Source organism: Scardinius erythrophthalmus (genome assembly GCF_964197995.2).
Source record: "Scardinius erythrophthalmus genome assembly, chromosome: 3".
NCBI classification, from domain to species: Eukaryota; Metazoa; Chordata; class Actinopteri; order Cypriniformes; family Leuciscidae; genus Scardinius; species Scardinius erythrophthalmus.
Genome location: NC_138223.1, coordinates 40,192,880 through 40,220,851, shown reverse-complemented (window position 1 = coordinate 40,220,851; position 27,972 = coordinate 40,192,880). Strand labels below are relative to the sequence as shown.

General features: G+C 36.9%; 3 protein-coding genes across 3 annotated transcripts; all 3 read right to left on the bottom strand.

Moving 5' to 3' along the window:
- Positions 1-1,343: 1,343 nt before the first annotated feature.
- On the bottom strand, positions 1,344-5,013 carry hadh (hydroxyacyl-CoA dehydrogenase). Its single transcript, XM_081360923.1, has 8 exons — positions 4,773-5,013; positions 3,720-3,848; positions 3,436-3,593; positions 2,730-2,856; positions 2,493-2,582; positions 2,058-2,130; positions 1,855-1,971; positions 1,344-1,775 (listed from the first exon to the last, which is right to left on the bottom strand). The coding sequence occupies exons 1-8, from the start codon at positions 4,884-4,886 to the stop codon at positions 1,657-1,659; spliced, it is 927 nt and encodes a 308-aa protein (XP_081217049.1). The 5' UTR covers positions 4,887-5,013; the 3' UTR covers positions 1,344-1,656.
- Positions 5,014-5,294: 281 nt separating this feature from the next.
- Positions 5,295-16,304, bottom strand: cyp2u1 (cytochrome P450, family 2, subfamily U, polypeptide 1). The gene is made up of 5 exons (XM_081360915.1): positions 15,759-16,304; positions 12,050-12,703; positions 11,809-11,970; positions 10,661-10,828; positions 5,295-6,194 (listed from the first exon to the last, which is right to left on the bottom strand). The coding sequence occupies exons 1-5, from the start codon at positions 16,195-16,197 to the stop codon at positions 6,016-6,018; spliced, it is 1,602 nt and encodes a 533-aa protein (XP_081217041.1). The 5' UTR covers positions 16,198-16,304; the 3' UTR covers positions 5,295-6,015.
- Positions 16,305-17,332: 1,028 nt separating this feature from the next.
- On the bottom strand, positions 17,333-26,827 carry sgms2a (sphingomyelin synthase 2a; the record flags this gene model as incomplete). Its single annotated transcript, XM_081360922.1, has 5 exons — positions 26,273-26,827; positions 24,821-24,938; positions 24,406-24,559; positions 24,081-24,247; positions 17,333-17,518 (listed from the first exon to the last, which is right to left on the bottom strand). The coding sequence occupies exons 1-5, from the start codon at positions 26,707-26,709 to the stop codon at positions 17,333-17,335; spliced, it is 1,062 nt and encodes a 353-aa protein (XP_081217048.1). The 5' UTR covers positions 26,710-26,827.
- Positions 26,828-27,972: the final 1,145 nt, after the last annotated feature.

Below are 27,972 nucleotides of genomic sequence, written 5' to 3'. Positions count from 1 at the left end.
AAAAAGCCATTTTGTCGTAGGCTTGTCGTATGAAGATGTTTATCATAATATTGTACTTATTCTGGACTGTACAATTAGAGATGTTGGCCTAGTTTTGAATGATAATTTAAGAAATCAATGTTTTGAATATTTCCATAGCTCCATGTGAAATTTCTTAATAATATTGATGACAAACCCCTGTTGCTGGCCTATCTTTTTTTTGTTTTGTTTTTTTGTCCAAGTTTGCAACAACTGGAATTACATGTCTAATATAAATGCATATGCAGTCAGGACTGAAATACATTATACAATATTTTCATGAATTCTTCAGAAGGCAAAGTTCTTACATCAAAATGTGATGCGAGTCCACAGTAAGAGCATCTTGAGTTCACTGTAAAGTGCCTTTATTTAAAAAAACTAGTAAGTCAGATTTAGTAAAAAAAAAAAAAAAAAAAAAAAAAAAAAAACAGCAAACCAGCATTCAGAAGCACCAAAAGTTCATATAAAGCATAAATAAACATTATTCATCAATGTTATTTTAATATTCATAACTTCAACTAAAATGCAAGATTTTTTCAATGAGCTTTCTCTATGATTTTGAATCATACAGTGGCTACAAAATGTCAAAATGTATTTGGACATTAAAATCTTTAGTCTTTAACATGAATGTCACTTGGTTTAATATTCTATTTATTCATTTTTATGTGTGAGCGGAGTGTCCATATAGTTTTTAAGGCCAACGTACATGTAATTTTGTGAATTCATTAATATTTGCTTTTTGGAAGACTAGATTTATGTGCAGGGAGCGCATTTACATAACACTTAAGTTAAAGGGACAGTTCACCCAAAAATAAAAATTCTGTCATCATTTACTCGCCCTCAAGTTGTTGCAAACCTGTATGAGTTTCTTTCTTCTGCTGAACACAAAAGAATATATTTTGAAGAATGTCGGTAACAAAACAGTTGTTGGGCACCATTGACTTCCATAGTAGAAAGAAATATAAAATACTATGGAAGTCAATGGTGCCCAACAACTGTTTGGTTCCAATCGTTCTTCAAAATATCTTCTTTTGTGTTCAACAGAAGAAAGAAACTCATACAGGTTTGCAACAACTTGAGGGCGAGTAAATGATGACAGAATTTTTATTTTTGGGTGAACTGTCCCTTTAAGATCAATTGTTGAGAATGAACTCAGTTTGAATTAATGATGAAACAACGACCTCTAGTGGCTGAATGTTGTACTACGAAGTTTACCTCACAACATCATTACTCCAATAATGATTGACAATAACGAATAAAAGCTTGTCTTCCTGCTAATATCAGTTGATGTGTATATGACAATGAATAATTAAAAAACACATTGAAACATTTTCAAACCTTTTAATGCGACACATTCAAAGTTCATAGAATCGTAGCAAGGCACTAGATGTAGAGGAAGACATTGCTGTCTTATAAACATTTCATGTCCCTATTGATCTGATCCAGAATTTCATACAGGACTTCCCTGGGAAAACTGGTGCATCTGATCACTAATTAGGTTTCATTCCTGACTATATACATTAAAACTGGTGCAATTCATAAACAGTCTTTTGAGGACTAGCGGCTTAGTCCAGTGCATTTCGTTGACTGGACATTTTTTGTCGGTTCATAAAGTGAAAGGCTGGTAATCTTCACTTGTTACTTGTATTTGTAAAATCCCTCGCCAGTTTTCTTGCCTAACTTGCCCTCTGACACCAGTTTGTTGAGCAGGGGACTGGTGCCAAACAGGGGGTTATCGGGGTCCATCGCATGCCAACCTACACAACCACAGAATTAGAAATCCTCAACACGATACTATTACATTAAAACTGGGTACAGTCAATTAGAAATGCTCACCGTCAATAATAAACTTTGAAGTGTCCAATCCAACATAGTCCAGAAGCTCAAACGGACCCATAGGATAACCAGCCCCAAGCCTCATCGCCACATCAATGTCTTCCTTGGAGCCGTGACCTGAGAAAAATATACAGCATTATGAAGAAAAAAAAACCCCGAACCAAAATATGTTTTGGTCGCCCTTGACTGCTTCACACACGTACCTCTCTCGTGTAGTCGAACGGCCTCCATCATGTAAGGAACCAGCAGACGATTCACTATGAAACCTGGAGTGTCCTGAGAGGAGACAGCAAGTGGAAGCTGAGGGACTTTTTCAAATCTTGAACCACAACAGGAAACTGAGGCTACAATTTGCATAGTCTCACCAAAATTAGACTATAGAAGATTGAAAAAATGTTGGGGGGTCCAACTCGGTACTAACAAAGTGTAGCTAAAGTGGCCGGTGAGTGTATATAGTCTATATGTGAAAAAGAAAGTACACCCTTTTGAATTCTATGGTTTAATCATGTTTTTGTATTTACCTAATTTTAAGACCTGCTATAGACCAGATGATTTGTATTAGTGTCCTGATACGTAAAACCATAGAATTCAAAAGGGTGTCCTTTCTTTCTCACATGACTGTATTAGAAGATGCTTACTTTGCACGAGACGGGATGCTTCCCCAAAGCTTTGCTGAACTCAAGGAGAGCGTCAAAAGTCTGTTGGCTTGTTGCTGGAGCTTTAATCACCTGAGATAAGACAGTTAGTCAAGTCAAGAGAATGAACCTACTCATGTTTAAGATATTCAATGCAAGCTTCAATATCTTGAACAAAATTTGACATTTGTATTAATGCGGATGGTTGTGCAGTGAGTGAATTGTAATTTCAATCCAAACCTCCACCAACTTCATCATTGGGACGGGGTTGAAGAAATGCAGTCCGCCAAAGCGATCTAATCTGGCCGTGGAGCTGGCGATGTCTGCGATCTGCAGGGACGACGTGTTGCTCGCGAAGATGGTGTGTCTGAGGAGAATACATATTAGTCATTGCAATTTGTTCATTTTAAAACTACAGAAAATATTTAATTTAAAAAAATTGTATGAAAGCTTCTTATAGTGCTCAAAGGACAGCCCATAATCATTTAATACAGCTTTATGGTAGCAACAATATGATATTTTATTATATGCTATGATTAGCATATGTATTTAAATTTGATGGTTTCATTATAAATAAGGTGAATTTACCATAAATTGACCATTTAAATCTAACAATATCATGTCAACAAATGGAAAAGTCAGCCAACTGTTTATTATGTTTGTCAAGTTTATACCCCAAATACCATATTTTCCATATTCTTCAGATATTGCAAAACTGTTGATTTAATTACCTTGAACATACATATTTTTTTTGTATCAAAATATCAGTCACAAAACTATTCTCATTTGCTGCATAAATCCATAACATAAAAAAAATGGATCAACTTAATGCAGAATTGATTTTGTTTTTGAGTCTTTGCGCCATCTAGTGGTTACAACTCCGTTGGACCTTTAGCTCTGTTGTACATTGTTTCCTGAGAAATTGAAAAATGATTTTTTTTCTTACTCTGGGGCCACTTTGTCCAGAGCTCCGAACAGATCTTGTTTGACTTTGAGGTTTTCCACAATAGCCTCCACCACAAGATCAGTTCCCTGAACTACAGACGCAGCGTCTGCGCTTGTGGAGACATTCTTCAGGACTTTCTGAATGAATGCTTCTCCATCCTAGAGAATGTGAGCCACAGTTATCTTTCCGTGATTTAATGAGCAATAGAGCAACATCAGCCATTAAACCCCACATGAAATCAACAACTTTGAGACTTTAGTTCATGTCGGCGCTGTCAAACTAACCTCAGGTTTTTCTGCAAACTTCTTCTTCGCCACTCTCTTCAGACTAGCCTCAATGCCCTTTGCAGACTTCTTCAGTATGTCCTCAGATGTGTCCACTAACACCACTGAATGTCCTGTGGATGCAGCAACCTGAAACATTAAAGGGACAATTCTGTCATCATTTACTCACCCCCATGTCGTTCAAAACCCCTAAGACTTTCGTTCATCTTCAGAACACAAATGAAGACCTTTTTAATGAAATCTGAGAGCTTTCTGTTCCTCCATTGACAGTCTACGCAACTACCACTTTCAAGCCGCAGAAAGGTAGTAAAAAAGACATCATTAAAGTAATCCATGCGACTCCAGTGGTTTCACCTCAATTTTATGAAGCAACGCAAGTGCATGAACCTGTTTAATCCATGATCGATACGTTTTATCGATTAATGTATTATCGACAATTAATCGATCGTCGATTAATCATTAAAATCCCTAATATAGAACATACTTTTTTAACGATCATAAATAATTACTAATTCAGAATAAGTACAGACTCATGAGAGTATGCCCACACAATGGGTTACTGAAATAAAGTCATAGGCTACAGGTTTAGACCGACTTGAGGGTGAGTAAATAATGACAGAATTTTAAATTTAGGGTGAACTATCCCTTTAAGCTATTTATTTCAAGCAATTTCAATATGCTTATAAACACACACACACACACACACACACACACACACACACACACACACACACACACACATATATATATATTCTATATAAACAAAATCGATAGGAAGGAATACATGATTAAGCATTAACCTTAACTATATGCAGAAGTGGGTGAAAGGTCACTCTAGAAGTAGAGACAGTCGCAACATGGTGGGAGAAGTTTGCAACAAATTGGCCACGATTTATTAACACCCATCCTGATCACTACAATGCAACTACATGCAGCTTGAAACTATAAAGAACAATCTTCTTTATTAACTGTGTGATAGCACTTAGCTTGTAGCCTGGATGGCTACACTAACTCTTTGCAAATGAATGCATGCAGTGATGACATTGTCGTTACCTGTGCAATGCCAGCACCCATTAGTCCTCCTCCGATAACTGTGACATGTTTAATTGCATGTAGTGCTGCAGAAGATGAGAGGCTCCTGATGTACTGGCGCGTGATGAATGCCATGGCGGCCGATTCGATATTGACACTGCCGACAGAAGCCTCTCAGGCGCGTGCTCGAGAACTGAAGCAAGGTTGAACTGATCACGTGGTTTCCTCCTCGCGTAATGCCTTTTCCCACATATAATATGGAGTAGTATGACCTGTTGATTTGCTGTTATAATATAAAACTATTTGGCAATGTGTTTAAAGTTCTTGTAAAAAATTTATAAAAGTTATTAAACATCAAAAATGTAACGTTTTATCAAAAAATAGTGCAGTTGTTTACCAAGGAGGCAACAGTGTTATGTTTTGGCCATTTTAAAACCTGTCAGATTTAGCTCATATTTCAAGAGGCAAATTAAAGGACTGAATCAGATTTTGTTTAGTAGTCAGTGACGAAATATGATGAAATACAAGGCAAATGTTGCTTTTCAGCAGAATATTTTATTGTGCATCATTTCCAATCAATCAGTATTTTTTTGTCACGTTATATAAAAAGTGTGAAAATACTGTTTATATATATATATATATAGGACGTGCAATTAGCTCTGAAATTAGCCGTAGCAAGACAAAGCTGGCCATTTTATTCTATTTTTTTTTTTATAATTTCCACCACACAATTACATCAGAGCCGATACATCATCTCTAAGATGTGGTGGAAATTACTCTGTCCTGGAAATGTTTATGACTTTTAGAAAGAGGTCCACTGTCCATTGTCCCTTTGTCCATTGTTAGTGAACAAATGAAATAAATTAGCAAAGTATTAGTAAAAAAAAAAAAACTATTTTCTGGCCTACATCAAACAAATGTTTTGTTTTTACTATAACATTTAACAATGAAATAAAATGTTTTAAATCATTTTCGACAATAATTCAATGAAATAATAATAACAGTCTTGTAGTACAGTACAGTAATCATTTTGAAAAATAATGCAGTTCAGTTTGATCAAACTAAGAAATGAATATTTTAAAACAAATGCAATAATAAAACTGATATAATACTTAGGTATTTGTTCTTATTTCTTGAAATTGTTCAGGCAAATTTTACAAAAATAATATCAAACCTTTTGCTTCATCATACAACTACAAAGCCCTTACTTAGTAGCCTGGTCAACACGGACCACCAGTGCAATTTGCTTCCCAATGATGCCTGCTCAGCGTGCTTTAACGCAGACAGTAAATGGGCATGGAGCCAGAGTCAGGCCGAAGCGTCCATGCATGGAGGGAGCAGATTTCCCCTCAGGAAGCCTGAATGTGAAAGCCTGCATTAGGCTGGTGAACATCAGAAACATCTCCATCTTAGCCAGCTGCTCTCCCATGCACACCCTGCGACCTGTGGCATACAGAAACGACTTGTTTAAACATAGTCCTCATCATAAGAGCAGTTGGTAACTTAGGGTACGTTTACACAACAACGATGTACTAAAAACGGAAGTTTTTTCCTTTGCATTTTTCGCGTACAGACGACAGCGTTGTCAAAATGTGAACCACGCAAACGACTAAAAGCGCTGTTGTTACGTCCAGAGCCGGAAGGTTTTGTTTGTGTGTGCCCAAGCTGTGCTCTGTTTCTCTCTCTCTCTCTCTCTCTCTCTCTCTCTCTCTCTCTCTCTCTCTCTCTCTCTCTCTCTCTCTCTCTCTCTCTCTCTCTCTCTCTCTCTCTCTCTCTCTCTCTCTCTCTCTCTCTCTCTCTCTCTCTCTCTCTCTCTCTCTCTCTCTCTCTCTCTCTCTCTCCCTGTCTCTTCGTAGGAGAAATCGTTTCCACCTGATCCAATAATCAATGCCATGCTGTGATTGGATGATGGGAGGGGAAGGAGAGTATTTAAACTGCAACCATCATCAGAGCTGTGTTGGTCTGACTGAAGAATTTAAGAAAAAAAGGGAGGGGGTATTAAAAGAACATCCTCATCTATTGGAAAAAAGAGATAATACAATGGATGTCCCATTTGGAATGACAGAACTAAAACGAGCACTGAGGAGAATGAGAGAAACTACTCCTGGTCAAGATGAAATCAGCTATTATATGATTAAGCAGTTAAGCGAGGAATCGTTGAACGTAATGTTAGAGTTCTATATTAAAATTTGGGAAATGGGGGTACTACCACAAAGTTGGAAAGAGTTACTGGAATTGCCAATAAGGAAACCAGGGAAGGATCCAAGTAAGCCGGCTAATTTTAGACCAATAGCCCTAACATCTCATGTAAGGGCTATTGGTTACACTTTATTTTAAGGTGTCAGTATTACAGTGTAATTATACATTTAAGTACTGAGTAATAATTAACTACATGTACTTACTATAGGGTTAGGATTAGGATGAGGGTTTGGTTTATGGATGCAAATCCTTCAAAATCTCTTTGAGTTAAAACAAGGTAGGATAGAAGCACATATTATGTGGGTTCCAGCCCATGTGGGAATTAAAGGGAATGAAGAAGCAGATAAATTATCCAAGCAAGCAGTAGATGACGAAATGGTAGAAATTGAACTACCACATAGTATAAGAGAAATAAAATCAGTAATAAAAGAGAAAGTGATTAAAAAGTGGCAACAGTATTGGGATAATGAGACTAAAGGGAGACATTTATATGCAATACAAAAGAAAATCGGAAAAGGTAGAAAGAGTGGGGGAAATAGGAGGAATAAAAATATAATTACAAGATTAAGGACGGGACATACAGGTTTGAATACAGTTCAGAATCGATTCTTTTGGGAAGACAATAACTCCATTTATCCTACACTTTGCAGACCTTTTACATTCACAAACAGCTATATTACACACTACACTCACCTAAAGGATTATTAGAAACACCATACTAATACTGTGTTTGACCCCCTTTCGCCTTCAGAACTGCCTTAATTCTACGTGGCATTGATTCAACAAGGTGCTGAAAGCATTCTTTAGAAATGTTGGCCCATATTGATAGGATAGCATCTTGCAGTTGATGGAGATTTGTGGGATGCACATCCAGGGCACGAAGCTCCCGTTCCACCACATCTCAAAGATGCTCTATTGGGTTGAGATCTGGTGACTGTGGGGGCCATTTTAGTACAGTGAACTCATTGTCATGTTCAAGAAACCAATTTGAAAAGATTCGAGCTTTGTGACATGGTGCATTATCCTTTTGGAAGTAGCCATCAGAGGATGGGTACATGGTGGTCATAAAGGGATGGACATGGTCAGAAACAATGCTCAGGTAGGCCGTGGCATTTAAACGATGCCCAATAGGGTATATGTCGAACGTCGCATGACGAAACCGGAAACCTGGTCTCATCGCATCCGCTTGTCATAGAAACCGGAAACCTGGTCTCATCGCATCCGCTTGTCATAGAAAGTGTTAACAGCCGTATGAACTGATGCCGATATCTATGGAATTTTAAGGTAATCAGCTAAGCTACCTATCTCACTTTGTTATTGGCTTTTTATTCTATTTAAATATCTAAACGTTAGTGTGAAGATTTTTATTTTTTTTACTTTTAAATATCGATCTTCACATGCGAGGGACATTGGTTATGATCATCTTTGCTCGCTCCTTTTAAGTTATCTTGAGTAAAACAGTAAAAAAATGCATGAAGCACATACAAAAGACCTGAACCGGAAGCGATGCGTTCTGTTTTCCGGTTTTGTAATGCGGCGTTCGACATATGCCCTATTGGCACTAAGGGTGTACTCACACTAGCCAGTTTGAACCGTGCCCGAGTGCGTTTGACCACCAAAGCGCGGTTCGTTTGACTAGTGTGAGTGCTCCGAACCGTGCTCGGGCGCGGCTCGATTAGCCGGCCCTGGCCCGGTTGGAAGAGGTGGGCCAGAGCACGGTTCAGTTGGACTCGGGCGCGGTTCGCATGCAGTGTGAGCGCTAACCGTGCTGGAGCACGGAACAGGACGCGTGACGCAAACCTCCTCATACGAGCAGCACGATTACGTGAAAATTTTCGTGCCACAAAGGCGATAGATCTGTTTAACAACAGGCTGTGAGAGGGCTGTGGACCAAACGACTCAAAATTATCCACAAAGTAAACAGAGCGATGGACTCAGAGCGATGCGCCGCTCTTCCTGTTTATCCCGAAACCGTCACACCATAATGACGTAAGCGTGCTCCGGCACGAATGCTGAAACCCTATGTGAGTGCAGGCCAGTGGGGGAGTGGGGAGGGGGGACAATCGTACTCGGGCCCGGTTCATGGCAACCGTACCTAGTGTGAGTACACCCTAAGGGGCCTAAAGTGTGCCAAGAAAACATCCCCCACACCATTACACCACCACCACCAGCCTGCACAATGGTAATAAGGCATGATGGATCCATGTTCTCATTCTGTTTACGCCAAATTCTGACTCTACCATCTGAATGTCTCAACAGAAATCTAGACTCATCAGACCAGGCAACATTTTTCCAGTCTTCAACTGTCCAATTTTGGTGAGCTCGTGCAAATTGTAGCCTCTTTTTCCTATTTGTAGTGGAGATGAGTGGTACCCGGTGGGGTCTTCTGCTGTTGTAGCCCATCCGCCTCAAGGTTGTGCGTGTTGTGGCTTCACAAATGCTTTGCTGCATACCTCGGTTGTAACGAGTGGTTATTTCAGTCAAAGTTGCTCTTCTATCAGCTTGAATCAGTCGGCCCATTCTCTGACCTCTAGCATCAACAAGGCATTTTCGCCCACAGGACTGCCGCATACTGGATGTTTTTCCCTTTTCACACCATTCTTTGTAAACCCTAGAAATTATTGTGCATGAAAATCCCAGTAACTGAGCAGATTGTGAAATACTCAGACCGGCCCGTCTGGCACCAACAACCATGCCACGCTCAAAATTGCTTAAATCACCTTTCTTTCCCATTCTGACATTCAGTTTGGAGTTCAGGAGATTGTCTTGACCAGGACCACACCCCTAAATGCATTGAAGCAACTGCCATGTGATTGGTTGATTAGATAATTGCATAAAGGAGGAGCGACGACAGTGAAGAGCGAGAGAGGACAGGCCTGATTTTTAGTTCATGTTTTGTTTCTGTTTATGTCGCCAGCAGTCGTCCGTGAGGGGCTGCTGGCTTTTACTTTCATTTTTGTATTTGTGTATTTTATTATTAAATATTGTTGAACGTTCGCCGGTTCCCGCCTCCTTCTTCCCATAACATCTGAACCCCGTTACATTGGTGCCGAAACCCGGGAAGAAGGAGGGACACGCTGTCGGAGAGCCCTCGCTGCTGGGAGGAATCGCGGTGCTGAGGAGGTCGGGCAGCACGAGGGAGCGTCGGCCGCCGATTGCTGCCCGAGGCGATGGTGCTGGATCGAAAGAAGATCAGGTGGGACGGAGAGCTCGCTGCCGTCCTCCTGGGTCGAGGAGGGATGGCTGCCATCCGCGAGGGAGCGGAGGAGTCGCTCCCATTCGCCGTGGGCCGGAGCCTGTTGCCGTCGGCCATGATGGGGGCGGAGCAGGGGACGGGAGGCTCGCTGCCGGCTGCCCTCGACAGGAGGAGCCATCGCCGTCCGCCAGGAGGCGGAGGAGCATCGAGCCGTCCCCCAACGGATGTCCAGTACCATCGCATGGCACCGCGAGTGACTCTCAGCTGGTTGAGGGCCGAGCGGAAGTGTGTCCGGGAACCGGATCAAAGATTTTTTTTTCCTCTCTCCCCTCTCTCGTCTCTGTCGCTCCTCATGCTTCCGTCTCCTGTACTCTCGCCTCGTCTGTCCATTCCCCCAGGTACCGCAGCCGCCGTGATCGCCCGTGATTTACATATATGTAAAACCATAATAGGAGCACTTTAAACACTAAATATTACAGTTTTTTAGGCTACATTTTGTCATTCGAAAACATACCTATTCCAAATGGAATAAAACAATCTTTCCTGAGAATCTTGCCCTGTTCATCCAGAAATCGGGCTGGATTGAAGTCATCAGGATTTTCCCACACAGTAGGATCCCTGTGTACTGACCAGAGGTTTGGGATGATAACTGTTCCTTTAGGAATAGTGTACCCTCGGAACTCTGGGAAGAGACAAATTTAGCTGAAAATTTTATTGAAAAAAACGTATTAACTTTGTTATGTGTCTTCTTAAAGTATTTGTACAGTGATAATAGTTGTACAACCTTTGGATCTGATATAAAAAAAATGCAGATTTTAAAGGTTAAGGTAGACTATTATCAGTTCTAGTTGACCTGGTTTAGTTTTATTCATTAATAATTTACTTTAGACAAACATATACAAAAAACAACACAGAAAAACAAAAGTCCAAATACTTTCAGCTGGACACTGTATATAAAATATTGAAAATTCTTGGGTGAATCATAATCATAACCAGGTCACATTTCACCTCAAATCAAATGATAAATGAAATATATATATATTTATGTGCGTGTGTGTGTGTGTGTGTGTGTGTGTGGTGAGTTAAAAAAAAGAAATACATATACATACATTTTATTTATACACTACTATATATATAATTTATATATATAATAGTGTATAAATAAAATGTATGTATATGCATTTCTTTCTTTTTTTACTCACCACATATACACACACACATACATGTGTGTGTGTGTGTATATATATATATTTCATTTATTATTTGATTTGAGGTAAAATGTGACCTGGTTATGATTATGATTCACCCAAGAATTTTCAATATTTTTTATATATATATCTACTTTTGAGTCTATGTAAATTAAAAAATGTAAATAAAAAATTATATAATAATAGCAATAGCAAGTACTACATGAGTAATGTATCACTAACTATTGTTTTTGCAATACGGTTATGATGTTTATTATTTTTATCATTTGTTTTGCATTACAGCAATAGCCAATCATTCTTGGAGTTTTTCTGCCGCTAAAAATCAGCTTAATTTTCTTACCGCAGGATCTAATTTCTTATTTCTTTCTTTTTGGTTTCGGGATGAAATATAATCAAGGCACTCACTTTTTTTTGCCTCACTTTCTGTATTTTTCTGCCAAAGACCAAAACTCACCAGTGGTTTCGGAGGCCATGTGGGGTATTGACAGAGGAACCACTACAGTCATCCTCTGCACCTCCATAATGGTGGCTTCTGTGTACGGCAAACTGCCCTTATCGGTCAGAGACGGGACTCTCTCGGATCCCACCACGCCATCAATCTCCTGCTGAACTCTCTCTGAGGGGTCACCAGACAAAGAGCTCGTATATTATCAGCCAAAGTACCTTCAGATGTTTGTAAATGACATCACCCTTACCTTGCACATCAGGATGCAAGGCCATATAGAGAATACTCCACAGAACGCTATTTGTGGTGGTATCAGTGCCAGCGATGAAGAGGTCCCCAATGATGTAGAAGAGATCGTCTTCTGAGAACAAGCACTCTTCTGAACTCTCTTCCCTTTGCTTCGCCAGCATCTCCACCAGATACATATCTATGAAATCCCTGGGATTGTCCGGATCCAGCGTGGCCCTGTGCCTCGCTATGATTTTCTTCAGGAAGGCGGTGATGTCGACCTCGGCGCGCCGCAGCTCCTTGAAAACGCCCCAGGGCAGGTAGTAGAGCCAGGGGAACACGTTGATCAGCAGAATGGAGGTGTTGACGCTGATCTCCAGCCCGTGAGACATGAGATCCAGCATGGTCCGGAACTCCTGGTCCTGGTGATGGAAACGCTGGCCCAGACTCAGGGAGGAGATGACGTTGGAGACTGCATTGCTGATGAGAGGAGTGAGGTCGATTCCTGACGGCCCCGCGTTCTCGATGAGGTCCCGCAGTTCTGTTTTGATCATGGTCAGGCCTTCGCTGATGCACGGCTCCAGACTCAGCTTCCCGAAGCCAAAGCTGCGCAGAGAACTGTGACAGAACTTACGGTTCGTCCGCCACAGCGGGCCATAGGGTGCAAACACAATCCCTGCGAACGACATCCACTTCAAACATACAAAGCTTTGCTTTTTCATATTGAAACGCGAAAAAATTATTTTATGATCCCCAATAAGGTGACCAATATTTGGTATTATATAAAGTACAATGAATTGGATTTCTGAAACTAGGCCCAGGTTCTTTGTTCTATTCTATTCTGCTATTTTTTCCTATTCTGTTCTGTTCTATTCTACTGTGATCTATTCTGTTTTGTTTAATTCTATTCTACTAATATGTTGTTCATTTCTCCCTTGTCCTGTTCAGTTCTACTCTGCTCCAGTCTACTCTACTGATCAATTCTATTCAAGCCCAGAAATTATTATTTCTTCTTTGTTCTATTCCATTCTGCTATTTTTTCTGTTCTATTCTGTTCTGTTGTATTGTGACCTAGTCTGTTTTGTTTACTTTATTGTTTTATGTTGTTTATTTCTCGCTTGTCCTGTTCAGTTCTATTATGTTTTAGAGAATTATATCATTATGTTCTATTCTACTCCAGTCTACTCTATTGATCTATTCTATTAAGGCCCAGATTTTATATTTTCTTCTTCTTTGTTCTATTCCATTCTGCTATTTTTTTCTATTCTGTTCTGTTCTGTTCTATTCTATTGTGAACTATTCTGTTTTGTTTAATTCTATTCTACTGTATTGTTTTATGTTGTTTCTTTCTCGCTTGTCCTGTTCAGTTCTATTCTGTTCTACAGAATTATATTATTGTTCTATTCTGCTCGTTTACTCAACATATATTCTATTCTGACCCAGAAATTATATATTTTCTTCATCTTTGTTCTATTCTATTCTGCTATTTTTTCCTATTCTGTTCTGTTCTATTCTATTGTGAACTATTCTGTTTTGTTTAATTCTATTCTACTGTATTGTTTTATGTTGTTCCTTTCTCACTTGTCCTGTTCAGTTCTATTCTGTTTTGCAGAATTATATCACTATGTTCTATTCTGCTTCAGTCTACTCTACTGATCTATTCTATTCAGGCACAGAAATTATATTTTCTTCTTCTTTGTTCTATTCCATTCTGTTATTTTTTCTGTTCTGTTCTATTGTATTGTGACGTAGTCTGTTTTGTTTACTTTATTGTTTTATGTTGTTCATTTCTCGCTTGTCCTGTTCAGCTCTATTATGTTTTACAGAATTATATCATTATGTTCTATTCTGCTCCAGTCTACTCTATTGATCTATTCTATTAAGGCCCAGATTTTATATTTTCTTCTTCTTTGTTCTATTCCATTCTGCTATTTTCTTTCTATTATTTTCTGTTCTATTCTATTGTGACCTATTCTGTTTTGTTTTGTTAAATTCTATTCTACTTTATTGTTTTATGTTGTTTCTTTCTCGCTTGTCCTGTTCAGTTCTATTCTGTTCTACAGAATTATATTATTGTTCTATTCTGCTCCAGTTTACTCTACAGATATATTCTATTCTGGTCCAGAAATTATATATTTTCTTCTTCTTTGTTCTATTCTGCAATTTTTTCCTATTCTGTTTTGTATAATTCTATTCTACTTTATTGTTTTATGTTGTTAATTTCCCGCTTGTCCAGTTCAGTTCTATTCTGTTTTGCAGAATTATATAATTATGTTCTATTCTACTCCAGTCTACTCTACTGATCAATTCTATTCAAGCCCAGAAATTATATTTTATTCTTTGTTCTATTCCATTCTGCTATTTTTTCTGTTCTGTTCTATTGTATTGTGACCTAGTCTGTTTTGTTTACTTTATTGTTTTATGTTGTTCATTTCTCGCTTGTCCTGTTCAGCTCTATTATGTTTTACAGAATTATATCATTATGTTCTATTCTGCTCCAGTCTACTCTATTGATCTATTCTATTAAGGCCCAGATTTTATATTTTCTTCTTCTTTGTTCTATTCCATTCTGCTATTTTTTTCTATTCTTTTCTGTTCTATTCTATTGTGACCTATTCTGTTTTGTTAAATTCTATTCTACTTTATTGTTTTATGTTGTTCATTTCTCGCTTGTCCTGTTCAGCTCTATTCTGTTCTACAGAATTATATCATTATGTTCTATTCTGCTCCAGTCTACTCTATTGATCTATTCTATTAAGGCCCAGATTTTATATTTTCTTCTTCTTTGTTCTATTCCATTCTGCTATTTTTTTCTATTCTTTTCTGTTCTATTCTATTGTGAACTGTTGTTTTGTTTAATTCTATTCTACTGTATTGTTTTATGTTGTTCCTTTCTCACTTGTCCTGTTCAGTTCTATTCTGTTTTGCAGAATTATATCACTATGTTCTATTCTGCTTCAGTCTACTCTACTGATCTATTCTATTCAGGCCCAGAAATTATATTTTCTTCTTCTTTGTTCTATTCTATTCTGCTATTTTTTTCCTATTCCGTTTTGTATAATTCTGTTCAACTTTATTGTTTTATGTTGTTCATTTCCCGCTTGTCCTGTTCAGTTCTATTCTGTTTTGCAGAATTATATAATTCTATTCTATTCTACTCCAGTCTTCTCTACTGATCTATTCTATTCTACCATGTTTTATTCTGTTCTATTCTTTCTGGTATGAGTCTCTAATACCATTCTATTCTGTTCAATTCTGATCCATTTTATTCTGTTCTATTCTATTATTTGTCAATCTCTTCTACTGCTCTATTCTGCTCTAGTCTATTATACTCTGTTCTATTCTATTTTGCCCTGTTTTATTCTGTTCTTTTCTATTCTGTCTGTCACTTCTACTGTTCTATTCTGTTAAATTCTAAATCATTCTATTCTGCTGTAGTCTATCACACTCTGTTATATTCGATTACATTCTGCCTTGTTTTATTCCATTCTATTCCATGTCAGTCTCTTCTGCTGTTATGTTCATTCTAAATTATTCTATTCTATTCTGCTCCAGTCTGTCATACTCTGCTCTATTCTATTCTGTTTTTTGTTCTGTTCAATTTTGAGACAGTCTCTTCAACTGTTCTATTCATATTATTCTATTCTATTTAACTCTAATTGTGTTCTGCTCTAATCTGCTGATCTATTATCATGCATGCAGCAATCACTGACTACGACTGGTTATCTTACCTTTCCTCTTGGTGATAATAGTAACTAGCGGTATATGTGGTCTGTCAGAGAACACCTCCGGATAGTTTAACATCGCGTCCCGGACAGCGTCATATCCCGTCAGCACGACCATGAGCTGAGGCCCAACAAAAATGCTGAATATGTTTCCATACAGTTTGGACATCTCGATAAGTCCAGCCTGAGGTGATAGCGGATTTGAGACCGTCTTTGCAAACTCTTCCCGATTCTTTGCAAATCGTTTTAAAATAAATGAAGGCACTAAGAAGCCCCCGAAGTTGCCCACGATGGGCCATGGCTTTGGACCCGGAGGGATGTTCGCGTATCTGTGATGATTCTGGTACTGTTGCAGTACATAGAAAACAAGCACGAACGCAGTGAAACCCACAAGGTTCGCAGGCGAGAACACATACTGCCACAGCAGACCCGGGGAAGCGTCCATGACTCGCTCGCTTTTCAGATCCACTGACTCCTAAAACAGACGCATAGTTCCTCCGGATCAATACTTCCTATCTGCTGCTGATCAAACACATTTTCTTCCTGACTGTGTTCTTGGAGCTGCAGCATGGGTTGCGTGTTTTTGTATTTCCCATTGGCTGAGAGGAGCACGCTGAGAGCTGATTGGTGAATCAACCGATGACGAGCACGAATGGGTGAGTTCAACTGAGGTCACTATCCAATAGAGGAAGCAGACAAGTTTCACAAGAGATGATAACCCATTTTTATGGAGTTTCACTTCTTTTGTCAAGGAAAACAATATATATATTGTATATAATATACTGTATGATATATACTGACTCCTTATATATATATAAAGGAGTCAGTTTTCTAAACGAAGAATGTATTTTAACAATCTCAAATATCAATAATCATGATAAATATTTTTCTGTAGAGCCTCTAAAATAACAGTAAAACTTAATTTAAAAATGAAAAGACATGTAATTATATTTACAGGTTTAAGCATCCCAATTTGCTGCCTCAATGCAATTTTGAAAGTGATAATTGAGAATTTTATGCAACAAGAAGTACACCAGGTGTTAATGTAGACCATTTATTTTTATAGGTCCTAGAAAATAAGCATAAAATAAACTAAACTAAAATTGAATGCATGCATTTAAAACCCAGTTTAAACTGACAAACCTGTTTGTCAACATTATGACAAACCTGTTTTAAATAACAATTAAATAGAAGGTGAGAAAAAAAAATCAAGAGGAAAATATGACAACTAAGAAGCATGCACAAACTGATAGATTTGTTTTGATAGAGATTTCCCAAAAATCCATCATTTTACAACACGTCCAGTAGGCCATTTAAAATACGTACAAAAGTGCTTATTTAAATAGCCACAATGAAGGAATATAAATTAATGTAAAAAAAAAAAAAAAAAAAAAAAAAAAAAAACTTTTCAAATATTAGTAAGTTTTACAATTTTTGGTCATTATGAGCTGTTTGGCTCTTTGTTAAATGAGATGTAATTATAAACAATAGCCGAACAGTCTTTGGTCATTGGTATGGTGTAAACACTGAGATAGCCACAAGCCAAAAACAAAGCATTTCCATGTGGTGGTCGAAGCGCATCACTCCTCTCGGCTGCTCTGCACCATGGAATATTTCTTGCAGGGGTTCTTCAGGCAGGCAGGGGGCCATGTGATCGGCCAGCAGAAAGAACAGGGCACTTGGGTCTGGACGTTCCTCTCGAAGAAGTTAAACACGGGGTTCCACCAGGTGTGAGTGAGGTAGTTGTTCGGAGAACACTTTAAAGTCTGGTGAAGACAGGACAATATTATTTCTATTATAATAATTAATGTCATAATAAGGATATATACAAATTATAGAAACAATAGAAAGAACATTTTTATGCATGTTCATGGTTTTCTAAAATCAAAAGCGATGGCAATGTCAAGGATAAAAGAACTAATTTAAGAATTTAAAAAGTCAGAACTGTGAGTTATAAAGTCAGAATTGTGAGGAAAAACCCAGAATTGCAAGTTATAAACTCAGAATTGGGAGTCATAAACTCAGAATTGGGAGGAAAAAGCAAGAATTGCAAGTTATAAAGTCAGAATTGGGAGGAAAAAGCAAGAATTGCAAGTTATAAAGTCAGAATTGTGAGGAAAAAGTCAGAATTGCGGATTATTAACTCAGAATTGTGAGAATAGTCAGAATTGCAAGTTATAAACTCAGAATTGTGAGAATATAGTCAGAACTGTGAGTTATAAAGTCAGAATTGTGAGGAAAAAGTCAGAATTGCACGTTATAAACTCAGAATTGTGAGGAAAAAGCCAGAATTGCAAGTCATAAACTCAGAATTGCGAGGAAAAAGTCAGAATTGCGAGTAATAAACTCAGAATTGCAAATTATACACAGAATTGTGAGGAAAAAGTCAAAATTGCGAGTTATAAACTCAGAATTGTGAGAATAAAGTCAGAATTGTGAGTTATAAAGTCAGAATTGTGAGGAAAAAGTCAGAATTGCGAGTTATAAAGTCAGAATTGTGAGGAAAAACCCAGAATTGCACGTTATAAACTCAGAATTGTGAGGAAAAAGCCAGAATTGCAAGTCATAAACTCAGAATTGCGAGGAAAAAGTCAGAATTGCGAGTCATAAACTCAGAATTGCAAATTATAAACAGAATTGTGAGGAAAAAGTAAAAATTGCGAGTTATAAACTCAGAATTGTGAGAATAAAGTCAAAATTGCGGGTTATAAACTCAGAATTGTGAGAATAAAGTCAGAATTGTGAGTTATAAAGTCAGAATTGTGAGGAAAAAGCCAGAATTGCAAGTTTTAAAGTCAGAATTGTGAGGAAAAAGTCAGAATTGCGAGTTATAAACTCAGAATCGCAAATTATACACAGAATTGTGAGGAAAAAGTCAAAATTGCGAGTTATAAACTCAGAATTGTGAGAATAAAGTCAGAATTGTGAGTTATAAAGTCAGAATTGTGAGGAAAAAGTCAGAATTGCGAGTTATACAGTCAGAATTGTGAGGAAAAAGCCAGAATTGCAAGTTTTAAAGTCAGAATTGTGAGGAAAAAGCCAGAATTGCGCGTTATACAAAGAATTGCAAGTCATAAACTCAGAATTGTGAGGAAAAAGTCAGAATTGCGAATTATTAACTCAGAATTGCGAGGAAAAACCCAGAATTGCACGTTATAAACTCAGAATTGTGAGAATATAGTCAGAATTGTGAGTTATAAAGTCAGAATTGTGAGGAAAAAGTCAGAATTGCGAGTTATAAAGTCAGAATTGTGAGGAAAAAGCCAGAATTGCGCGTTATACACAGAATTGCAAGTCATAAACTCAGAATTGCAAATTATAAACAGAATTGTGAGGAAAAAGTCAGAATTGCGAGTCATAAACTCAGAATTACAAATTATAAACAGAATTGTGAGGAAAAAGTCAAAATTGCGAGTTATAAACTCAGAATTGTGAGTTATAAACTCAGAATTGTGAGGAAAAAGTCAGAATTGCGAGTTATAAAGTCAGAATTGTGAGGAAAAACCCAGAATTGCACGTTATATAAACTCAGAATTGTGAGGAAAAAGCCAGAATTGCAAGTTTTAAAGTCAGAATTGTGAGGAAAAACCCAGAATTGCACGTTATAAACTCAGAATTGTGACGAAAAAAGCCAGAATTGCAAGTCATAAACTCAGAATTGCAAATTATAAACAGAATTGTGAGGAAAAATTCAAAATTGTGAGTTATAAACTCAGAATTGTGAGAATAAAGTCAAAATTGCGAGTTATAAACTCAGAATTGTGAGAATAAAGTCAGAATTGTGAGTTATAAAGTCAGAATTGTGAGGAAAAAGTCAGAATTGCGAGTTATAAAGTCAGAATTGTGAGGATATAGTCAGAATTGTGAGTTATAAAGTCAGAATTGTGAGGAAAAAGTCAGAATTGCGAGTTATAAAGTCAGAATTGTGAGGAAAAAGCCAGAATTGCAAGTTTTAAAGTCAGAATTGTGAGGAAAAAGCCAGAATTGCGCGTTATACACAGAATTGCAAGTCATAAACTCAGAATTGCGAGGAAAAAGTCAGAATTGCGAGGCATAAACTCAGAATTGCAAATTATAAACAGAATTGTGAGGAAAAAGTCAGAATTGCGAGTCATAAACTCAGAATTACAAATTATAAACAGAATTGTGAGGAAAAAGTCAAAATTGCGAGTTATAAACTCAGAATTGTGAGAATAAAGTCAGAATTGTGAGTTATAAACTCAGAATTGTGAGGAAAAAGTCAGAATTGCGAGTTATAAAGTCAGAATTGTGAGGAAAAAGCCAGAATTGCGAGTTTTAAAGTCAGAAGTGTGAGGAAAAAGCCAGAATTGCGGATTATACAAAGAATTGCAAGTCATAAACTCAGAATTGCGAGGAAAAAGTCAGAATTGCGAATTATTAACTCAGAATTGCGAGGAAAAACCCAGAATTGCACGTTATAAACTCAGAATTGTGAGAATATAGTCAGAATTGTGAGTTATAAAGTCAGAATTGTGAGGAAAAAGTCAAAATTGCGAGTTATAAACTCAGAATTGTGAGAATAAAGTCAGAATTGTGAGTTATAAAGTCAGAATTGTGAGGAAAAAGTCAGAATTGCGAGTTATAAAGTCAGAATTGTGAGGAAAAACCCAGAATTGCACGTTATAAACTCAGAATTGTGAGGAAAAAGCCAGAATTGCAAGTTTTAAAGTCAGAATTGTGAGGAAAAAGCCAGAATTGCACGTTATAAACTCAGAATTGTGAGGAAAAAGCCAGAATTGCAAGTCATAAACTCAGAATTGCGAGGAAAAAGTCAGAATTGCGAGTCATAAACTCAGAATTGCAAATTATAAACAGAATTGTGAGGAAAAAGTCAAAATTGTGAGTTATAAACTCAGAATTGTGAGAATAAAGTCAAAATTGCGAGTTATAAACTCAGAATTGTGAGAATAAAGTCAGAATTGTGAGTTATAAAGTCAGAATTGTGAGGAAAAAGTCAGAATTGCGAGTTATAAAGTCAGAATTGTGAGGAAAAAGCCAGAATTGCAAGTTTTAAAGTCAGAATTGTGAGGAAAAAGACAGAATTGCGCGTTATACAAAGAATTGCAAGTCATAAACTCAGAATTGTGAGGAAAAAGTCAGAATTGCGAATTATTAACTCAGAATTGCGAGGAAAAACCCAGAATTGCACGTTATAAAGTCAGAATTGTGAGAATATAGTCAGAATTGTGAGTTATAAAGTCAGAATTGTGAGGAAAAAGTCAGAATTGCGAGTTATAAAGTCAGAATTGTGAGGAAAAAGCCAAAATTGCAAGTTTTAAAGTCAGAATTGTGAGGAAAAAGCCAGAACTGCGCGTTATACACAGAATTGCAAGTCATAAACTCAGAATTGCGAGGAAAAAGTCAGAATTGCGAGGCATAAACTCAGAATTGCAAATTATAAACAGAATTGTGAGGAAAAAGTCAGAATTGCGAGTCATAAACTCAGAATTACAAATTATAAACAGAATTGTGAGGAAAAAGTCAAAATTGCGAGTTATAAACTCAAAATTGTGAGAATAAAGTCAGAATTGTGAGTTATAAACTCAGAATTGTGAGGAAAAAGTCAGAATTGCGAGTTATAAAGTCAGAATTGTGAGGAAAAAGCCAGAATTGCGAGTTTTAAAGTCAGAAGTGTGAGGAAAAAGCCAGAATTGCGGATTATACAAAGAATTGCAAGTCATAAACTCAGAATTGTGAGGAAAAAGTCAGAATTGCGAATTATTAACTCAGAATTGCGAGGAAAAACCCAGAATTGCGAGTTATAAACTCAGAATTGTGAGGAAAAAGCCAGAATTGCGAATTATTAACTCAGAATTGTGAGGAAAAAGTCAGAATTGCCAGGCATAAACTCAGAATTTCAAATTATAAACAGAATTGTGAGGAAAAAGTCAAAATTGTGAGTTATAAACTCAGAATTGTGAGAATAAAGTCAAAATTGCGAGTTATAAACTCAGAATTGTGAGAATAAAGTCAGAATTGTGAGTTATAAAGTCAGAATTGTGAGGAAAAAGTCAGAATTGCGAGTTATAAAGTCAGAATTGTGAGGAAAAAGCCAGAATTGCAAGTTTTTAAAGTCAGAATTGTGAGGAAAAAGACAGAATTGCGCGTTATACAAAGAATTGCAAGTCATAAACTCAGAATTGTGAGGAAAAAGTCAGAATTGCGAATTATTAACTCAGAATTGCGAGGAAAAACCCAGAATTGCACGTTATAAAGTCAGAATTGTGAGAATATAGTCAGAATTGTGAGTTATAAAGTCAGAATTGTGAGAATAAAGTCAGAATTGTGAGTTATAAAGTCAGAATTGTGAGGAAAAAGTCAGAATTGCGAGTTATAAAGTCAGAATTGTGAGGAAAAAGCCAAAATTGCAAGTTTTAAAGTCAGAATTGTGAGGAAAAAGCCAGAATTGCGCGTTATACACAGAATTGCAAGTCATAAACTCAGAATTGCGAGGCATAAACTCAGAATTGCAAATTATAAACAGAATTGTGAGGAAAAAGTCAGAATTGCGAGTCATAAACTCAGAATTACAAATTATAAACAGAATTGTGAGGAAAAAGTCAAAATTGCGAGTTATAAACTCAAAATTGTGAGAATAAAGTCAGAATTGTGAGTTATAAACTCAGAATTGTGAGGAAAAAGTCAGAATTGCGAGTTATAAAGTCAGAATTGTGAGGAAAAAGCCAGAATTGCGAGTTTTAAAGTCAGAAGTGTGAGGAAAAAGCCAGAATTGCGGATTATACAAAGAATTGCAAGTCATAAACTCAGAATTGTGAGGAAAAAGTCAGAATTGCGAATTATTAACTCAGAATTGCGAGGAAAAACCCAGAATTGCGAGTTATAAACTCAGAATTGTGAGGAAAAAGCCAGAATTGCGAATTATTAACTCAGAATTGTGAGGAAAAAGTCAGAATTGCCAGGCATAAACTCAGAATTTCAAGAAAAAAGTCAAAATTTCAAGGAAAAAGTTAGATTTGCAATTTATAAACTCAGATTTGTGAGGAAAAAGTCAGAATTGCTAACTTTAAACTCAAAATTGCGAGTTTTAAACTCAGAATTGCAAGAAATAAAGGGTCACAATTGTGAGTTTTAAACTTAGAACTCAGAGAAAAAAAATCAAGAATTGCTAGGAAAAAGAGTGAGAAATAAAGTCCGATTTGTGAGATAAAAACTCATAATTGCTAAAAGATAAAAACTTCTTTATTCTTCTTTCCTTTTATATTCCGTGGCAGAAAAAAGCTTTCATATGTTTTAGATCCAAAGCAACTCCATCAAAATCAAAGTTATCATTAAAGGACAGAAGCCCTAAATCAACATCAGGACACAGACATTATTGTGTTTCCGATCTCTCCTGTCAGGATCCAACAAATCACATTTGCATAAAACTCTCGCTGCATTTACATTAATTCATTGATGATTCTTCTGGCTATAACCCCACAAATATAATTTCAGAGATATGACAGTTTTGATAACGTAGGCTTCTCTGCTCATAACTGAATGGACAAGTGTGATGTGTTTTGATAGTTTGAAAGGATTTTTTCCTGTGTAAAAGATGGAGATTGGCTCAAATCGAATGTGCTGCACTTTACCATCATCAGGGAGTCATTTCTCAAATGTTCGGCCTAATGGATTTTGATATTCTCAGTATACTCTGAGTCATGTAAACACTTTCAGTAAAAGGCTTAGTGCCATTTTGGTGCCTTGGTTTTAATGACCCTCAGAATCTAAATCACTAATTGAGCTGCAAGCATCCTTTGGTTTCAGTTGTCTACTTTGGGTGTGTAGTTGTCTACATGAGGCTGGAGGTCAAACCTAAGGTCAAAGAAATCAACAATACGCAGAACAAAACATATCAAGCTATATATGTGAACGAAAACTCATTTAAACAAAAACATACTTAGATCCCATGAAATAAAAATGTTGACTTTTCTCTTACATTTAAGCTTTGAGTCAAGCTACACTACCGTTCAAATGTTTGGGGTCAGTATGATTTAAAAATTGTAATAATATTGCAAAATAGGACTATTTTTGTTCAAATAAATGCAGTCTTGGTGAGCAGAAGAGAATTATTTTAAAAGCATTTTAAAAAGCCCCAAACTTTTGAAAAGTAGTGTATACGCTAGTGTAAAATATTAACAAAAAATATGAATGACATAATCTGATGCTTATTTTAATCCCTTTGATATCATATGACACACCTGAATTTCCTCTTTTAAGGGTAAACACATAACAGGAAGACCAAAAATCCTTATATAATAAAAGCCCTATTCAAGCATTTCTGTTATTTCATATTACTGATATATTTACCTGCAGATTAGCCATAGTGTGATACCAGTAGAACAGTCGTGTGGTGATAAAATACGCCACCACCACGTCCACGCTGTAGTGTTCATGAGCCACCAGGATACACACAACTCCCACAGCAGCCGTTAACCAACACATAAGATGATACCACCAGAAAGAACGAGGAGAATCTAAAAAAAGGAGAGAGAATCAGCGATGAATGCTGTGCGAATGCTGAACATGCAAAAATGAAAGTGCCTCAAAAAACAGAATCTAGGTCTGTAATCAGCAAACAGCCATTGTATTTGTGCGTCAAAAATCAAGTCTGGCATCTGAGAAAGTGACATACACTCCTTGAGGAAGAGGTACGTGAGCGTGAGAATGACAGTGTGTCCGCTGTACAGGAAGTCTCCACACAGCAGATGGGAACCAGTGATTGATAATCCACCGCCAGAGAGCAACTGCAGAACACGCTGCAGCTTCGCTTGCGAATCTCCGTAGAGCTGAATGAAAGGGTCGGGGAAAGTATGAGTGAAGATACTGAATGTTTAAAGATGAGTGGTTTGTTGACATGAATCTTGAAATGAAAAGTCATAGTCTGAACTCTTTGTAAAGGCCGTGATATTTGTCTCGAGGGAGGCAGAGGATATTACAGATTTAAGAAGCCAAATACCTTCTCTTCTCTTATAATATCCAGGTATAAGATCCTGAGGGGATCATGAGAATGAGGAACAGCTGAGATACTTTTTTAAATTGGCGTTTACCTTTGGGGCGCAGACCATGTGCATGCCAGGCACGGGTAGAGTGGTGACGTACATGGTTATGCATCTATACATGTACAATGTGCCCAGAAGGAAGAAATATCGTCTTCCTACAATAGCCCTATATGGAACAGAAAAAAATAAGTCATCATTGAATTGATGATTTTTTTTAGTTAGTACTGTACGTTTTTTTAAACTGCATGACTTTCCCTCATTCAAAAATGGAACAATCCATAAAATCGTAAACCCAATTATTTACATCAGTTGGACCCATTTTGGCAGGATGGGGGTAAAAAAGTTAATACGTCCATTTTTCATTTGGAAAATTCCATTTTTCAAAATATAATTATGAAAATTCATCAAGATCAAAAACTAATTTTTATTTTTATGGGAATGTTCATTTTTAGGAAATGTAAGATGTTAATTTAAGGAATTTAAAATGTCATCAGAATCACACACACACACACACACACACACACACACACACACACACACATATATATATGCTCGAATTTGAAATAAGGTGTAACCTCATTGTGTGTGTGTGTGTACAGAATTACACACACAAACACACACACACATATATGCTCGAATGTCGAAATAAGGTGTAACCGAACTAAATAATATTTTTGTTCCTATATAGTTTCTATATATATATATATATATATTGGTAATTATATATATATATATATATATATATATATATAGGTAATTATGTTGACAATTAAAAATGGTAAAAATGGTAAACCTCAATTATTAGGCTATTTAGTTCAGTTACACCTTATTTCGACATTCGAGCACAACATTAGACATTCTACTAACTAAAAGTAACTTTGCAACTACATATCAACTAGGATTCATTAGAGTATTAGTAGACTGTAGTAGACTTTTAGGTTAGGGTTCAGGTTAGTAGAATAAGTTGACATGTAGTTGCAAAGTTACTTATAGTCAGTAGAATTTAAAATGACATTTGTAATTTTATATACTATATGTATAATGACAATAAAGTCCCAGATCAAGTAGAATGTCTGTTCGGGAGCATCAAAATAAAGTGTTAGCAGATATTAAACTAACAGTCTACTAAAACTCTAATGAGTGTTAGTTGAGATGTAGTTGCAACTTATAGTTAGTATGATATCTTAAGTGGACCATCAAAATAAAGTGTTACCTTTAGTTATATATTTTTCGACGGTTAAGGCCCTTTTACTACTGACCATACAAAAACTTTTTTAAGAGTGTCAAGTCTTATTTTATACTCTTTTTTGTGGAAAGTGCTTGGTTATGATATCTATGAAATTGATTTCAATGCAATATTAATTTACATAACTGTTATCCCTGATCTACATCATCTTAAACATAACCCTAATAAAACCATTACATGCCAGAGTAATCCAAAAGAGCAGATCAATAGACTACAATGTCCTCATCAGTCTAATGTTGAGTGATGCATCTTACTTGTATCTGTGAAAGAGCAACTGAATGGACCATACAGACACCAGAACCATTCCATTGACCTCAGTCACGGTAAACGCCCACTGCACGCGGTCTATATAGTCAAAGAACTTATCCGGCAGGGGTGGGCTGTTCTCCTTGGGTGGTACTCTCTCGTGAACCACCGTGATCATAACCGTGGTCAAAACCAGGTTCAAAATGGCATAAAACAAAGCGATGAACGTCTTCCACCATTCTGACGGCAATCGGTTGACCTTTCCTTCAGGCACAGAAATTTTGACATAGTCTCGGTGTCTGACCAGTCCTTTCCTCAAGCCGTTCCGCTTCGCGTCTTCAGCGGTGTGGCTGTGGACGGGGCAAGATGTGCCAGGGGACGGAGCTCCATCTGTTCTGGAAGTGTCTGCGGGGTCCTTGTTTCCTTGGTGGTCTTCTGATGCCATGAGTGCCCACAACTACCCACTAACAACTGACTTCCTGCCAAGACGCTCTCCTGTAAGGCACTGAAGGTTCCTCTCCTCTGCAGTGATAATGAAAGGCCTCTGTTTTCAGCTCTCAAATGATGTGGCAGGAACAGTCTTTTGAAAAAAGAAAACAGAAGTACATTGAATGGACAAGAAGTACATTGTAGACACATATGAAACATTAAAAGTGTTGCGTCATCTAACATGTAATGGCTATTTTTGACCACAGGGCAAACACTAAAGCCTAAAAGCACAACTAATGTACTTAATTAACATGTTAGAACATCAAAAGAACATATTATGTACATATTAATACTTTTATTCAGCAAGGACACATTCAATTGATTAAAAGTGACAAATTAATTTCTAACGTTACACAAGATTTCTGAATTAGATAAATGCTGTTCTTTTGAACTTTCTACTCATCAAAAAAGAAAATCAGTTTCCACATGAATTTTAAGCAGCAAAACTGTTTTCAACATTGATATTAATAAGAAATGTTTGTTGAGCAGCAAATCATCATATCAGAATGATTTCTGAAGGATCATGTGACTCTGAAGACTGGAGTAATGACGCTGAAAATTTGATCACAGGAATAAATTACATTAAGTTGTAATAATATTTCATGTTATTACTCTTTTTATTAAAAAATGAACGCACACACACTAAAAATCACTAAATATTAACAGTTTTATTATATGATTAATTAGCTGATTAGCTAATTACTTTCTCGATTTGTACAGTCACAAAGTTGATGCACTGTTTGAATGGTTTGATTTGAATATTTTTTAAGTCTAGAAATCTTTCATCTATACTGTATGAAACATCATCGCAAAAGCATTTATCATCATCATCGCCAATATCATTTAAAAGCCGAAACATCAGAAACAACTGCAAAATGCTGTCTAGATCAAAGCCGCACGGACTAAAAGTATCCGCGTTCATGTTTGAGTCCAGCTGTGACTTCTCAACCCAGACACAAGAGCATTTCAGGAATGGCCTTTTCTATTTATCCGAAAGCTTTCAGGTCTGAGAACATCTCTGCTCCATCACACCCCAAAGTGCATCTCCAAAACCACAATTACGAAGACATACAATATTTATAAACAACAAACAGAGCTTCAGGAAATACGCCGGAAGAATGATGGATTGTGTGAATCACTCAACACGAAGGCATCGATTTCCTCCAAATCAATTTAGGCTGTATTGTAATTGCATTGGAAATAGGGTTGGGTATCGGTT

Coding starts and splice junctions, on each gene's coding strand:
- hadh (XM_081360923.1), bottom strand. CDS start 4,886: ATGGCATTCATCACGCGCCAGTACATCAGGAGCCTCTCATCTTCTGCA. Junction 3,594..3,719: donor AGTTTGCAGAAAAACCTGAG/GTTAGTTTGACA, acceptor CACATTCTCTAG/GATGGAGAAGCATTCATTCA. Junction 1,776..1,854: donor TTCAAAGTTTATTATTGACG/GTGAGCATTTCT, acceptor GTGGTTGTGTAG/GTTGGCATGCGATGGACCCC.
- cyp2u1 (XM_081360915.1), bottom strand. CDS start 16,197: ATGGACGCTTCCCCGGGTCTGCTGTGGCAGTATGTGTTCTCGCCTGCG. Junction 10,829..11,808: donor CATGGCCTCCGAAACCACTG/GTGAGTTTTGGT, acceptor GTCTCTTCCCAG/AGTTCCGAGGGTACACTATT. Junction 6,195..10,660: donor TTTTATTCCATTTGGAATAG/GTATGTTTTCGA, acceptor TGTATGCCACAG/GTCGCAGGGTGTGCATGGGA.